This window comes from Eublepharis macularius, chromosome 18 (genome assembly GCF_028583425.1).
Source record: "Eublepharis macularius isolate TG4126 chromosome 18, MPM_Emac_v1.0, whole genome shotgun sequence".
Lineage (NCBI taxonomy): Eukaryota > Metazoa > Chordata > Lepidosauria > Squamata > Eublepharidae > Eublepharis > Eublepharis macularius.
This window is the reverse complement of record NC_072807.1, coordinates 39,724,314-39,739,032: the sequence shown is the minus strand read 5'-3', so window position 1 is coordinate 39,739,032 and position 14,719 is coordinate 39,724,314. Positions and strand designations below refer to the sequence as shown.

Genomic DNA, 14,719 nt, shown 5'->3' with positions numbered 1-14,719 from the left:
AGTCTGGAGCTGATAATTCATTAATATGTTTTTATTCAGACCGCCTCTCCGGAGCTGATAATTCATCAGCATCATCTGTATTCATTGCGCAGTGATTAAGATGGATTAGTCTGTCTAGCAGTAGAAAAGAGCAAACGTCCAGTAGCACTTATAAAACTAACAAAATTTGTGGCAAGGTATGAGCTTTTGTGAGTCAGATATCTGAAGAAGTGAGCTGTGACTCATGAAAGCCCATACCCTACCACAAATTTTGTTAGTGTTATGTGTGCTACTGGATTCTTACCCTTCTCATTGCAAAGCATGGGTGTCCACTGGAACAAAAACTAATAAGGAGTCTGGTGGCACCTTAAAGACCAATCATGATTTTGTTCGTGCGTCGCCTTCTGAGGCCAAGAGCCCACGCGTTGACCGCACTGCCTTCGTTGATTCCATGCTACCCTTGGTTGAATGAGCGCTTGGGACTTCTATCTCACTGTACCCATGGCCGTCTTAAGAGAACTTGGGCCTCCCAAGCCATTGTGGGTGTTGTTCGTGTCTGTTTTTCGTGATTAGATTTCTATTTTGTGTGTGTTTGTTTCACTTTTGACTCCCCGCTTAGTCCAGATTAACTAGCTTAGAAAAATTGGTTAATGATCCTTGAATTTTTCTTGGGTAGGTTTGAATTTGGCGTTTTCCACTCTGTACTTCTGTATTTCATGGCCCCTTGACCCTGTCACTTCTCCCCCTCCCACAAGAGAAGAGAAAAAAATCTCTTGCATAAAATGAATGAATGCAAAGTGAAGGTCCACTTACAGTATATGGAGAAATGAACTGTAGACCACAAAAGTATACCTTTGAACAAAATAGTCTTTACGGTTCCACTGGATTTCTGGTTAATAATAATAATATTTGTTACAGCGTTGTGAATTGTGCGTCTTCACTCCAACTACCCTTGTTTACTTTACTGGGTGCTAGTCTTGTTGTTTGGACATGGGTAAATCACTGTTCCTTTTTGGAGGGTGCATTGTTAAGACTTTGCTCAGAGTGAGATGTTTAAGGTATCTTCTTTGTTTCAAGCCCCTTCTGCTGAACAGCCTCCTGAACAAAAGGTGGGCTCAGTTAATTTCCAGCAGCTCTATGTATAATATCTGGTTTTCTCTAGAAATCTACAGAAATACTCTAGAAATCTGCAGAAATTCTCTAGAAATCTGCAGAAGTGGACATAAGAGTAAAAGAAGAGATCTGTTGGATCTGACTAAAGGCTCCTTTAATCCCACATCTTGTTTCACACATGCACTTGGAACGCCTGAAGGCAGGGAACCCAAAGCCTCCGTCCTGTCGTTGCTCCTCCCCCAACTGGTATCCTCCCGCTGAACATGGGCGTTCTATTTAGTCGTCCTGGCTAATAGCCATTATACAACCTCTCTGGTGTGAGTTTGTCACATCCCCATTGCAGCTGGGTACATCTAGTGGCTAGCACAGTGGTACTCACTCCACTGCTTGCAGAGAACTATGTTTGCAATTTCCAGCAACCCAAAAAAGCCATATGACTGCTGTGTACCCTGGGTGCCATCTCACCAAACACACATATACAATAACATAAGTTATGTTGAATTAAATCTATCATTATAACATTTTAGAAAACTAGATTACTTTTGAACATGTAGGGTTGTTGCTGAACTTTGGGGAGCCCTTGTGTATCTGGAGAGAGGGTGAAGGCTTCCCTCTCTGCCTTCTTGTTCTCCCCTCAGCAAGACCCACAGCCGCTGTGGCAAGAGAGTGAGATTGCCAAGGAAAGCAAGCTGGCCGTGGAGAAAGGAGACTACACACACACACACACACACACACACACACACACACGGTCCTCTTTGTTCTTTTCCTGGGTGGCTGTTGCGGTGATGGTGGTTTTATTCCTTTCTCTGCAGTCAGGTTGCTCCCTCCCAACAGCCACTTCATTGCTGGGATGGGAGAGCCGAGGCTGTGCAGACAGGTGGGAGGTTGTTGGAAAGGACGTGCCATTCTCTTCCATCCCGAGCACAAGGTCTGCACCTCGCAGCTGACCTGCCTCCAGTCCCTTGGTTGCATCTGTTTCAAGATGGGAGTCACCTGCCAGTCACGTGTCTTACTGGGCAAAGGCCTTGCCACCTGCCTGGAACCTTAGCATAGTGTCCAGAAGAGCCACCTGTGGCTCCTGAGCCACCGAGCAAGTATCACTGGTGTAGTGCATACGCCATGTTAGGGCACCTGCATTTATCACACTAAAGCTGCTACATTTTGGATAGGCTGCAGCCTCTCTTAGGACTATTCTGGTTTTTCTAGTGCACCGTACCCTAAAGAATGTGTGTTCTCTGTGTGCTCCTTTTGGCTCCTTGGAAGAGAGGGCGGGATAAAACCGAGAATCTCGTGCTTCCTTGACAAAGGGCAGACCCACTTCCCATCCTGGGGGATAGCAGGCACTTTATGATGCCAGTTGGAACCATGAGTGTTTGCTGGTTCTGTTGCTCTCATGTGCCAGGTGAACAGATTGTCTGAATCACTGATCACGGGCAAACTCTGCAGTGCGTGCGCCACCACAAAGCTTTCAAGCGTGAATTGAGCAGTGACATCTTGAGCTGGGATTTGTGCTTGTGGTAAGTGATTCAGATGGCACTCAACACGCAATCTGGCCTGGGAAATAAATGGCTGACTATGTTGTGTACAGCTTTCACGTGTGTCAGTCCTCACACTGGACTTTATTTTGCATTTCTTAATCTGGAGTCCCCTGTGGTCACAGTGAACTCATGAACCTTCACCTGTAAATTGTAACAGAAGGACGAGAAGAGAGCCATTCTTGAGGTGCTCTTTAGATGTTCTCCCAATTGTGTGGTGTTTGTTGGCAGTCCTGATGTGGCCGTGGAATGCCCCTGCTTCAATGAATTCACCAATTTGCAGTTTTCCTTATTTTTTGACATTCTGAACCGACAGCACTTGCATATTTGCTCTGGTTTCCCTGTTCAGCATCTCGCAGCCTTGGTATGTTTTTAGGAATTTTGTACATCCAGCTTGAAGCTATCTCATTGGAGAATCTTGCAGCTGAGGTGTTCTGCCTTGTGTGTTTCTGTGGTTGTCCTCTGTTATATTATCAAACCTTTGTGGCCTCAGCTGCTTTAAAAACAAAAAGCGCTCTAGTGAACTGTGTATGTGGCGCTCACTCATTAGTGCATTGAAATTCGCTCTCCTACGCTATTCTGTTGTTTCAAGGCCTTTTTTGTAACAGGCATTTAAAAAAAAATCATTGCTATGAACCCAATACTGGAAAATAATTTAAATGTTAAGTTGCTGGCATTGGATACTTAGAAATCAACATCAAAACTTGGGTCACCAAATTTTGTATTCCCTCAATACTAGTATGAGATATCTAGGTGCCAGGTAACCAAGTTGTGGCATTTTCACTTTCCTTATGTGACCTTAGGGAAGATTCTGGCCATCGGAAATGACGTGGTCTTTGTGGCTCATTTAATTCCCACGTCCAGTTCAAGAGAACAGTACACACTTTTCGGTAATTAGGTGAGGGGAGACTTGCACAAAGACTACTTAACCACATTCGTTAATCTTTTCGGATCTAGTTGTGTCACAGTTTTCTCGTTGACGGTGAATGGATGAATAAATCAGTGGTCTTTTTCATATCCAAAACCAAACGTATCAGTCTGCCATATGGAACTGACTTTTACCTTATATAGTAACAAAAAGAAAATTACCCCTTCAAGTGTAAATACAGTTTATGGTGTCCAGGCATAATATATCACTAGTTGTCACTGTCCACCAGTTCCAGGTCCACTAAAGGAAACAAAATGATAATATTGCCTTAAGCATGTCACTCAGGTGGTCATTAAAAGAGGTGGGGTATAAAGACAGGCAGGGCATAAATGAAGAAAACAAATAAAACATAAAATGTTCTTGCAATAAAACCCTGATTACTGGAGTTAGAGCTTCTTTGGCTAAACTTAACTACACTTCAGCTATTGTATTTTATTACCATTTTGATACTCCTGACATTGAATTAGCCAGTGAGGCTGGCTATCTAATCTAATACATGTTACACAAATTTTTCTAATTTGTATCTAATACATGTTATTTGTATCTAATACACGTTATACCAATTTTTCTGCATTTTTTTGAGAAAAAAGATGCATTATTCCTGGCCTGATGTGACTCCAACTTCAGTCTGGTTATGACTAAGTTGTAGGATTGCACAAGACGACTGCTGTAATGAGCCATTTCACCCCATGGGCCATCCCATGATGATGGGGGTATTTCCTCATCCAGAATAAAATCGGGTACTGCTCTAGTTTGAATATAATGTTAGTAGTCTCCTGTCTCTTCCAATTTTTCCAAATGATTTTTCTCTTTCTGTGAGGATAAAAGAATTTGGAGGGATTAATTCTTTTAAAAGGTGTGGAATGCTTACTTTAGGTATATGCCCTTTCTAAAAGGCTAGTGCCTTGACCTGGGTGCCCCAGGCAAGCCCAACCTTATCAGATCTCGGAAGCTAAACAAGGTCGGCCCTGGTTAGTACTTGGATGGGAGACCTCCAGTGAAAACCAGGGTTGCAGAGGCAGGTAATGGGAAACCACCTCTATTAGTCTCTTGCCTCGAAAACCCCAGCAGGGGTCACCATACACCAGCCATGCCTTGAAGGCATTTTCCACCACTAGTGTCAGCTGGTAGCATCTGGGTGGCCATTTAACTTTCTGTGTGATGCTCATTTATGAGGTTGCTGGAACAACCTGTGTGCTGTTCTTCTCTGCAGGGCTGTTGCGTGCTGAGTGTACAGCCTGTTCGAGTCTCTGGGATGTTGCTTTTAGACATCCCTTCTCCCATCTGTGCCCGGTGCCTCAGCTCACATTGTCCACTCAGGCCCTTTGTGGTGTGGCCCCCACTTCTAAAGTAAGCTGGGACAGCTGCCTGAGAGAGGGAGAGCTTTTTCTGTGGTAGCTCCTCAGTTGGGTGTTTTCCCTATCTAATTGGCTGCAGGTACCAGGCTAAAATGTATTTATTCACCTAGGCATTTGAATGATTTATGGTTTGTGTTGTGGTATTAATCCCCCTGCCCTTTTGTCTCTTTCTGTATAAATACGTTTTGCTTGCTTCACTGCTTTTTATTGTTGTTGGTTTTATTAGGTCTGATGTTACTGTTGGGTTCTGTGTCTCTTGCTTACCTCCCCTTCCCCTGGGAGCACAGCGGTTGATGGGCAGCATAGAAATCCCTTAAAATAAATAAATACTGACAATTCATGATGCCTATCACTTGTTACCACTTGAGTGGTGACAACTGAATGCAAGTAAGTGATGAGTAAACAGGCTGTGGTTGTCTTTCTCTGGGAGCCCTCATGTTACAACGAGGGCAGCTAAACATAGGACCTATTTGGGTGTGTGTGTGTGTGTGTGGACGACCCGAAGGCTTGCATCCTGGAACCCGAAAGCAGAGGTGCTGACCAGCCCCGTGGAAGGGCTGCCTGTTGTTTGGGAGCTGGCCGATTGCAGCTTCACTTCCCTGAGTGCCTCCTCTGATGGATCCAGTGTCTGCAAGCCAGTTGGAATGTCTCCAGGCAACTCTAGCAAGAGTGTTCCTTTCTGGAACATTGGAGATGATGCTCAGTAATATTTGAAAAGAGTATACAGTGCCCACGTTTGTTTTGCTTGAGGCACAATCTGTTGCCTGTGCTCAGCGGTTTGACATTTTGTGTGCACTTTGTGTTGATTATATAAATTTGCCTTACGTAAATGTACAAGTCATCTGAAAAGTCACACAAGACTTTGTGGAAGGTAAAGATCACAGGTTCTTATTTGCTGAACTTCACTGCACACGAAGGCCCTTTACTCTGCCTTTCTACCTGGCATTTGGATGAAAATGGTGGAGGCCAGAAACACTTTCTGTAAGAGACTTTGGAAAGGCGTGTTAAATGTCAAAGCGAAGTTTTGGTAGCAGAGCATCTAAAAGTTCCCAGGTTAGATCCTTAGATCTGGTCCTTAAAGAAGGGCTGGGAGGAATCCATGCCTGTAGCGCTCGAGGTGGAGGCTGACCATGATGGACTGCGGGCCAAAAAGACTTTTGATCTGCCTTGGCATATTGAAATAAGAGAATCATAGGGTTGGGAGGGCCCTCCGAAGTCAGGGATACACTAATAAAAATAATGTGTCTTCTGCCAGGATAGGTATGCCTTGCTTATGTTGCAGCGCTCTGCCCTCGATCCAATTTGAGGCATTCATTCCTATGTTAAATCACGTAGGAATGAAAGCCTCCTCAGTTTGCACTGTGCTGGATTGCTGGCTATTCATTTCGCATTTGTTCATTTAATAGATTTTTATTCCATCCTTACTCCAAAAAGTTCAGGTACGTTGTTCTTCCTCATGTTGTATCCTCACAACAACCCTGCGTAGTAGGTTAGGCTGAGAAACAGAAACTGTCAAGGGCAGGGCAGAGACCTCTCCCTGGCCCCTTAATGACTCACTGCTTTGGATCCTCAGCCTCTACGCAGTGCTTCAGTTTCAATGTGTGTCTCTGAGATACCTTAATTGTGAACCTTGTGAGTGAGGCAGGCACCGTGATAGATCTAATCTTTCTAGATAAGACAGAAAAGACATTCTAAAAGCATACTATGCTAAGCTGAAAGGCCAGAATGATAAGGATAAATTTTCTTTCTGACAACAGCTAAGAAAATGGTGTGTTTTAGAGCTGCCGGATTTTAAATTTTTGTTCTAGTTCTAAAAACATAGCCCTGTTTTCCATGATTTTCCATGAGAATCTCTCCAACAAATGCATTTTCTAACCTTCTAGAGAAGTGACAGACCTCTATGTCAGCTGCTGTGTGCACATGTTTCTGAATAAGTGTTTATTTTGCTCTTGACAAGCGTGGTGCTAGAGTCCAACTCTTCTGTGGTGTGAGCTTTGGATTCTGGAAATACACAGAAAGCTCCAGTCACTATGTTTCTTGAACCACAGTGATCTATGAAGGAAGAAGGCCCAATGTTAGCGTTAGAGAGCAGTGTAATCCATGGAAAGATCCTATCAAGTAGCTGTTTTGGGGGCAATTAGAGGTTCATCCTGTCATTTGAAAACCTACTTGGACAGAAGAGTTTATGGGGTCACTTTGGGCAATGCCATTTTATGATGCTATTAGTAAAGAGTCCAGTAGCACCTTTAAGACTAACCAACTTTATTGTAGCATAAGCTTTCGAGAACCACAGCTCTCTTCGTCAGATGCATGGAGGGTATGAAGAAACTTACAATTGATGGAATAAGCAGATTCCTGTGAAAATGTGGATGGTTAACTTTCAGTATCATTTTGGTGCGTAGAGAACAGATTGTCATTCACCACCTCCTTTGGGCTTCAGCATCATTGTGGGGGGAGGTATCCATAGAGAACGTGTTCCTGCTAAAAACCACCTTTTTGTAAAACAGGATTCCCCCCCCCCCCCCCCCACTCTCCCCGTTTCAGGACTAATGGCAGAAGAATAAGCCGCCATGGCAGCCATGGTTCCTCCAGTGAAGCTGAAATGGCTGGAGCACCTCAACAGCTCCTGGATCACTGAAGACAGTGAATCTGTTGCAACGAGGGAGGGAGTCTCAGTCTTGTACGCGAAACTAGTCAGTGACAAAGAAGTGGTGCCATTGCCTCAGCAGGTCCTCTGCCTCAAAGGGCCTCAGTTGCCAGACTTTGAACGCGAGTCCTTGTCCAGCGATGAGCAGGACCACTACCTGGATGCCCTTCTTAGCAGCCAGCTGGCCCTGGCGGAGACGGTGTGCTCAGACTCTCCGTTTGCTGGAGCCCTTCGGAAGCGGCTGCTTGTCTTGCAGCGCATCTTTTACGCACTTTCCAACAAATACCACGACAAAGGCAAGGTGAAACAGCAGCAGCATTCTCCGGAAAGCAGTTCTGGCTCGACAGACATCCATTCTGTCAGCGAGCGGCCGAGGTCTAGTACTGACGCGCTGATAGAAATGGGGGTTCGGACGGGACTGAGCTTGCTGTTTGCACTGCTAAGACAAAGTTGGATGATGCCTGCTTCAGGTTCCGGGCTGAGCCTTTGCAACGATGTCATCCACACTGCGATAGAAGTTGTGAGCTCTTTGCCACCCTTATCCTTAGCCAATGAAAGTAAGATCCCACCGATGGGGCTGGACTGCCTGTCTCAAGTGACGACCTTTCTTAAAGGCGTGACGATTCCTAACTCTGGAGCGGACACTCTTGGTCGAAGGCTGGCTTCTGAGCTGCTGCTTGGGTTGGCTGCTCAGCGAGGCTCTTTGCGGTACCTCTTGGAGTGGATCGAGATGGCGCTGGGGGCATCTGCAGTGGTGAACACGATGGAGAAGAACAAGATGCTGCAGACACAAGAAGGGATGATCAGTTTTGATTGTTTCATGAACATACTAATGCAAATGAGGCGGTCGTTGGTACGTATAATAATGAACCGCGTATTTTTTTTAAATCTTGCTTGACTGTGCCACTTTCCCCCCACTAGTTCTACCAGTTTTACTTAGACGAAGCAAATAAAATTATGTGTTTACTCCATTTTGTTGTGGAATTTGTACTGTGTTTCCGATGCATTTTAATAATACAGCAGAACCGTACCTTACATAAAAATGGAAGGGGTGTGTGTGTGTGTGTGTGTGTGTGTGTGTGTGAAGGGATGACTCTTGAGCAGCAAATCACAGGCTTGCACTTGTTTTTTTCTGACATTTGTCTGTAGTTTCCTCAGCTTGAGAGAAGAGAAGTATGGTGGTTTGCCAGCTGTGGATTCTCTTATTTGTGAGATGCGACTTAGGGGATATTGCGCATGAAGCACACAGTGGAGAATGGAATGGTTTGGGCCTGCTCACAGCCCGTCTGTCCTGGCAGCCAGGAGTTGTTGACAAGCTTGAGATAAGTCCTGCTGCCATGCTGCTGCTGGTCTGTGGACACTGGGGAGGCCTGGAGCTCTAATGGTCAGGCTGGGTTCCTGCAGGCCCCCCCCCCCATTTATATGCTCCACGTATTTGAAACCTCAGGCTGCCTTTTTGTTTTGAAATGTCTCTCTGTCTTGTAGCTTATTTAGGGACTTACAGATCATGGCAAGGCCACACACACTTCTGGGTGTTTTTTTTTAAATAGTTGGGAAGATTTCTAAGCTGTATGCTGGTTTGAGGAGCTGCTGCGTGAAACTGAAAGCTCAGTTTAGGACGCTGTGTGTGTGTGTGTGTGTGTGTGTGTGTGTGTGTGTGTGTGTGTGTGTGTGTGTCCACCTCTGTTGTTATATCCTGTCCCTCTTCTCAGCTAATGCCAGTCTGTTCCTCCTGGCAGGAGGAGCCTTCCTTGGACACCAGAGGCTCTTCTTGCACTGGGGGAAGCCTGTGGGGACCAGAGGAAAGTACAGTGGCAGGAGATGCCTATGTGGGAACAGCAGAACCTACCCTAAGTATCAAGGGGAATGCCTGTGAAATGATTTGAAATAAATACTCCACATTGTTGTTTTTGAAGAAACCTCATTTAGAAAAAACATCTCATTTTATTTGAGTAATTGTGATAAAATAATTTATATACGCACCCGAAATATTTGGAATTACATCACAGCAATTACTTCCCCAGGGGTGTTTTCTGTTGCAGGGGTCATCTGCTGATAGAAGTCAGTGGAGAGAACCAACAAGGACCTCGGATGGCCTCTGCTCTCTCTACGAGGCCTCTTTATGCCTCTTTGAGGAGGTAAGTCCGGCTAGCCATATATTAGTAAAAGGCTTTTTAAAAATCTGCAATGCAGTTGGTACTTCCGGCTCTGTTGGGAACTTGCCATTCTGATGGCTTCCTGGGTGTTTCCATGTTTTTAAACGCTTGCTCTCTTACTCTCTTCAATTTCCGTCCGGACTCTTTGCAGAGCTCTGTGTGATTCATAGTTTTACACATACACATGCGCACACATACTGCCCCAGTTTTGCTTAATCCTAGTAGTTGAAGCTAGCCCAGACAAGACAGGAACCTTTAAGGGAATGGAATTCTACAAGGTGGAGCAACTTCCATGTATCCTGCTGTCTGAGTCTGGTGTACTATTAGTGCAGTCAAAAGATGCTCTCAGTCGATCTTAAGGCCTGTGAGAAAGCATAAGGGTGAATCCACTCTTACTGGGTGGTGGAGGTGGGGACTCCCAGCCCATCAAAGGGAAGTGAGATAGAGAAGGCTGGTAATCAGCTGGGTGTAGTTGTACTTTAACCCCCTCTTCTCTGTGCCAGGGTCTAGACCGCTAGGCTTAGAATTTATAACTGAATTCTCTGTGTGCGATAAAAAGTCGGTCCAAAATAAATAAGGAATTTAGACTGTTGGGTAAAAACCAGCCTGATGGTTGTCTACAGTTCCATCTGAGTTTCCTAAGACACGCTTATTTGTACAGGTTTGTCGCATGGCATCTGACTACTCTAGGACCTGTGCTAGTCCGGACAGTATTCAGACGGGTGACGCTCCCATTGTTTCTGAGACCTGTGAAGTGTATGTTTGGGGCAGCAACAGCAGCCACCAACTTGTAGAAGGAACACAAGAGAAAATCCTTCAGCCCAAGCTGGCTCCAAGTTTTTCTGATGCTCAGACAGTGAGTGACCCTTTTTTGTTGTATCCTTGTGGTAAAAAATAGAGGCCCTTTTCAGTTTTGGAGAGTTTTGAATATCGTTTTCCCAAATGTCCAAAGTCCATGTTACTAGCTTATCATTCCTGCGTGGTATGAGGATCTCTTGGCTAATGACACAAACATGAAGTGGAACTTAGTACTGTGTTCTGAAAACACAAGCCTGGCGCTTGAGCCACCAGCTTGCAATGATTTGTAATATTTCTTCTTCTTCCCACCACAACAGATAGAAGCCGGCCAGTACTGTACTTTTGTCATCTCTACGGATGGTTCTGTTCGAGCTTGTGGCAAAGGCAGTTATGGCAGGTTAGGTTTGGGCGATTCCAACAATCAGTCCACTCTGAAAAAACTTACTTTTGAACCTCATCGATCTATCAAAAAGGTGTCGTCCTCTAAAGGCTCTGACGGTCACACATTGGCATTCACAACAGAAGGAGAAGTCTTCAGCTGGGGAGATGGTGACTATGGTAAACTTGGCCATGGGAACAGTTCAACTCAGAAATACCCCAAATTAATCCAGGGCCCTTTGCAAGGAAAGGTATGTTGTGCCTCTGCATGCTCATTTCTCAGTCCAGTAGGGTTGGTGCTCTGGAGATTTGGTGGGTGTCAGGTTTCTTTTGCACATGGTGTAGCTTTTTTCTCCGAAATAACTGTCCTCAGTCACAAGCCCCTTAGGCCACAAGCCGAGCTTTAGACACTTCTGCCTTGGGGCTGCTTCTCACTCCATACACAGATGGTGCTGAACAGTAATGGTACAGAACTTGCCGTATGAGTGTAGGGAATGCCGCAGAGGGTTTGCTCTCGCAGAGAGAGTTCCCGTGGGATCAGGCTGATCAGCATAGTAAATGAAAGACAGGCGCTTTGGCATATGGCCATCTAGAACGATGTTTTGGTGGCTTCCATGTGGTATAATAACATTGGGGTTGGCTCTTGGGTGTGTTTGCTGAATTTGGTCTGACTTCTTTTGATGTCCTTAATCTGTGTAAAAACATTTTGACAGCTAGCATGCTTCCTCTTTATAAATTCACTACAATAAATGTAATTCCCCGCAGTGTTAGATGAGCCTTTCCTGTACACCCACAGAGAGCAAGAATGTAAAGATCTTTGGGGGTGGAATTTTTTCCCCACAAGCTTCCTTTTGGGGAGGGGGCAAGATTTCCAATGAAAAGTGCTTACCTGTTGCCATTATGACGCAGCTGAAAAATCCACTCCGGTTGTGTCTGATTGACGGAGGTGGAAGTTGTGGTGAAGTGTAAACTGTGGTTTGGTCATTGGCCTTCCTGGGCAGCTCCTGTGCCTCCAGAAGAGCGTCATGCTGAATTTCTGCGGATGATGGATCAGGACCTGGTGGCTGTAGTGCTGGACTGGGGGGAGGATGGGGCGGGGGCTTCCAAAACCAGCAGTTAAGCACTGTGGGGTTTCTTGGTTGGAAAGTTTCAGCGTGGCCCCAGTGACCACTGCAAACTAGCAAGCAAAGCTACTAGTCCTTGTGAGACTGCTGGCCTCTCCTTCTGGTTCAGCGTTGCTAGCCGCACAGGGTGCCTGGTGGGAGGGCTCGGTGACTGTGCCCGAGTCTTATCCCAGGAGGCCTCAAACGAGCTTCCCATTTAGGCTGAAGGATGTATGGCTGCAGCTTGCAGTGTGCTCAGCTTCTGCTTAACAATGCGGCTGCATATCAGATTTCTGCAGGGAACTGTAGTATTGGAGTAGCATGGATCTTCCTCACATTTCTTACTTAGAGATGTTGATGGGGAGGAATTTGAGGCCAAGAGCACCTTGATTTCCTCTCCTCTGGATGAGTTGCACTTCGCTGGGACACACTCCTGCCAAAAATTAATGCAGTTTGAGGGAAGGGCATAGAGGACGTGAGAGTGATTGCTGTGGAATATGGAGAGAGTGGCAGAGGATCGGCGGTTGTGTAAACGTGGAATGACTTGCTGTATGCCAGTCTCTCTTCCTGCCATGGTTGAAAAGTGCACAGTGTCTCAGTTTGGCTCCTGCACTGAGGGTAGCATTCCCTGCAGCTGTTCTGCTTTGACCTTTTTTTTGTCCATGCCCTGCAGGTAGTTGTCTGCGTATCAGCTGGATACCGGCACAGTGCTGCTGTTACAGAAGATGGCGAGTTATACACCTGGGGTGAAGGCGACTTTGGTAGACTAGGTAAGGAGGGGGGGGAACCAACCATTCCAGGAAGTGTATCTGTGTGTGTAATACGTATAATGTAGAAAACTTAAATATATAATCTTACATTGTTACTTCTTACTCCTCAACCTTGCTGACACTAAGGAGCTATGGTCAGTCCCGTAATGAGGGGTTGTTGAGGTCACCTTGGGTTCCATCTTGGAAGAGAGGCCAGGTATAAACATAAACAAAATAGTTGATGAATCAGGGTCTGAAATCTTAGTTTGAAGTCCGTGTATTAACTACTGTTAGTCTAAATGACAGTTTTATATAATTCACAAGTACAGACATCCTGGTTTGTACTCTCCTCACACGCTCTCTGGCTACAGAGTTGCCTGGCCAGTGCAAAGGCAGTGAAACGTGACGTTTCTAGAGGCAAACCAGGGTGTAAGTTTGTGTCTGCGAGCCCAAATCTGGTTTCACAAACTAACTGTAGTTAAAATAAACTGTGGCCTTGCGTTATTTATTTTCTGAATTTATAGTCCACCTTTCTTGCTGAGACTCAAAGCAGATGACGCAGTGTAAGTTGATAGCAGTCCATACAAAGAGACATCTAAAAACAAAGAGGAGGATGATTTCTCTGTGAAACTGTATTTCCCCTTTTTTTTTGTCCAGGTCATGGTGACAGCAACAGCCGTAACATTCCAACTTTAGTCAAAGATATTAGCAATGTAGGAGAGGTTTCCTGTGGCAGCTCACATACCATAGCTTTATCCAAAGATGGGCGAACCGTGTGGTCATTTGGAGGAGGAGATAATGGTACAGCGTTTCTAGTTTTTCTCTCTTAAGGGGTCTGGGATCATTGGGGGGAGGCTTGCCTGTGCATGCTCTTGTCTGGCTGGCCTTAGGAGGGGAAAAGCCAGTATTTTCAAGAAGAGTTGATGAGAATAGTAAAGGAATCAGTGGGGAAGTAAAGCTCCGGGGCGGTGGCCAAAGAACTCATCACCCCCATGGCTGGTTCTGTGCATAGCCCTGGGTAGTTCTAAAATAGAAAAGAGTCCAGTAGCACCTTTAAGCCTATCCAACTTTACTGTAGCATAAGCTTTCGAGAATCACAGTTCTCTTCGTCAGATGCAGAGGCTAACTCCTCTGGACCTGGGTAGTTCTGTGTTCATGCTTCTGTATGACAATACATGGTGTTTTCTGGAGTTGATAACGGAGGCTGGTGAGTCCATTGGAATCTATGGCCTTATGTTGTACCACATGCAAGTCCTGAAAGGCATTTCTTCCTTTTATTTACACCTCACTATTAAGCTAAAAATTGGCCCTGAGATTTTTGCAGAGCTGTTAGACAGCTTTAAATATTTCCAGTGTAAAACTAGCTTGTTTTCAATTGACTTCCCTTGTACTGTGTCATGCATACCCTTGCTCTCTTGTGTGTAACCCCAACAGGCAAGCTTGGTCACGGTGACACCAACCGAGTATATAAACCTAAAGTAATAGAAGCCCTGCAGGGAATGTTCATACGGAAGGTTTGTGCTGGAAGTCAGTCTTCACTGGCTCTCACGTCCACGGGACAGGTAAAGTGGAAGCAGCTGTGCAAATACGGCACGCTTACAGGGAAATCCTCAGCAGAGTTATTCCAGTTTAAGCCCATTGATTTCAGTGGGCTTAGACTTAAGTAACTCGGCTTAGAATTTCACTGCAAATGTTTTAACCTATGGACTTAGGCTTGTATACATTAGGCCGGCCTACAGACAGGCTGGTCTTATTTACTGTGCATGGTGGAAGGCTGTGTCTTCCTACAGAGAGCCCGTTTGGTGTAGTGATTAAGAGCAGCAGGCCCGTGGGTCAGTTACAGCTTCTCGGAGCTCTCTCAGCCCCATCCACCTCACAGGGTGATTGTTGTTGTGGGGATAATAATAACATACTTTGTAAACTACTCTGAGTGGGCGTTAAGTTGTCCTGAAGGGTGGTATATAAATCAGATGTT

The 14,719-nt window shown here is 45.4% G+C and overlaps 1 protein-coding gene across 6 annotated transcripts in view; it reads left to right on the top strand.

The window, feature by feature from the left end:
• HERC1 (HECT and RLD domain containing E3 ubiquitin protein ligase family member 1) overlaps positions 1-14,719 on the top strand; it is an 84,647-nt gene that overhangs the window by 1,684 nt on the left and 68,244 nt on the right. For all 6 annotated transcript variants that reach the window (XM_055003102.1, XM_055003099.1, XM_055003098.1 and 3 more), the window contains exons 2-8: positions 7,458-8,413; positions 9,603-9,698; positions 10,378-10,572; positions 10,832-11,143; positions 12,669-12,765; positions 13,402-13,545; positions 14,179-14,306. In XM_055003102.1, coding sequence (XP_054859077.1) covers positions 7,484-8,413; positions 9,603-9,698; positions 10,378-10,572; positions 10,832-11,143; positions 12,669-12,765; positions 13,402-13,545; positions 14,179-14,306 — 1,902 coding nt within the window. In that variant the 5' untranslated portion in view covers positions 7,458-7,483. The remainder of the gene's footprint in view (positions 1-7,457; positions 8,414-9,602; positions 9,699-10,377; positions 10,573-10,831; positions 11,144-12,668; positions 12,766-13,401; positions 13,546-14,178; positions 14,307-14,719) is intronic.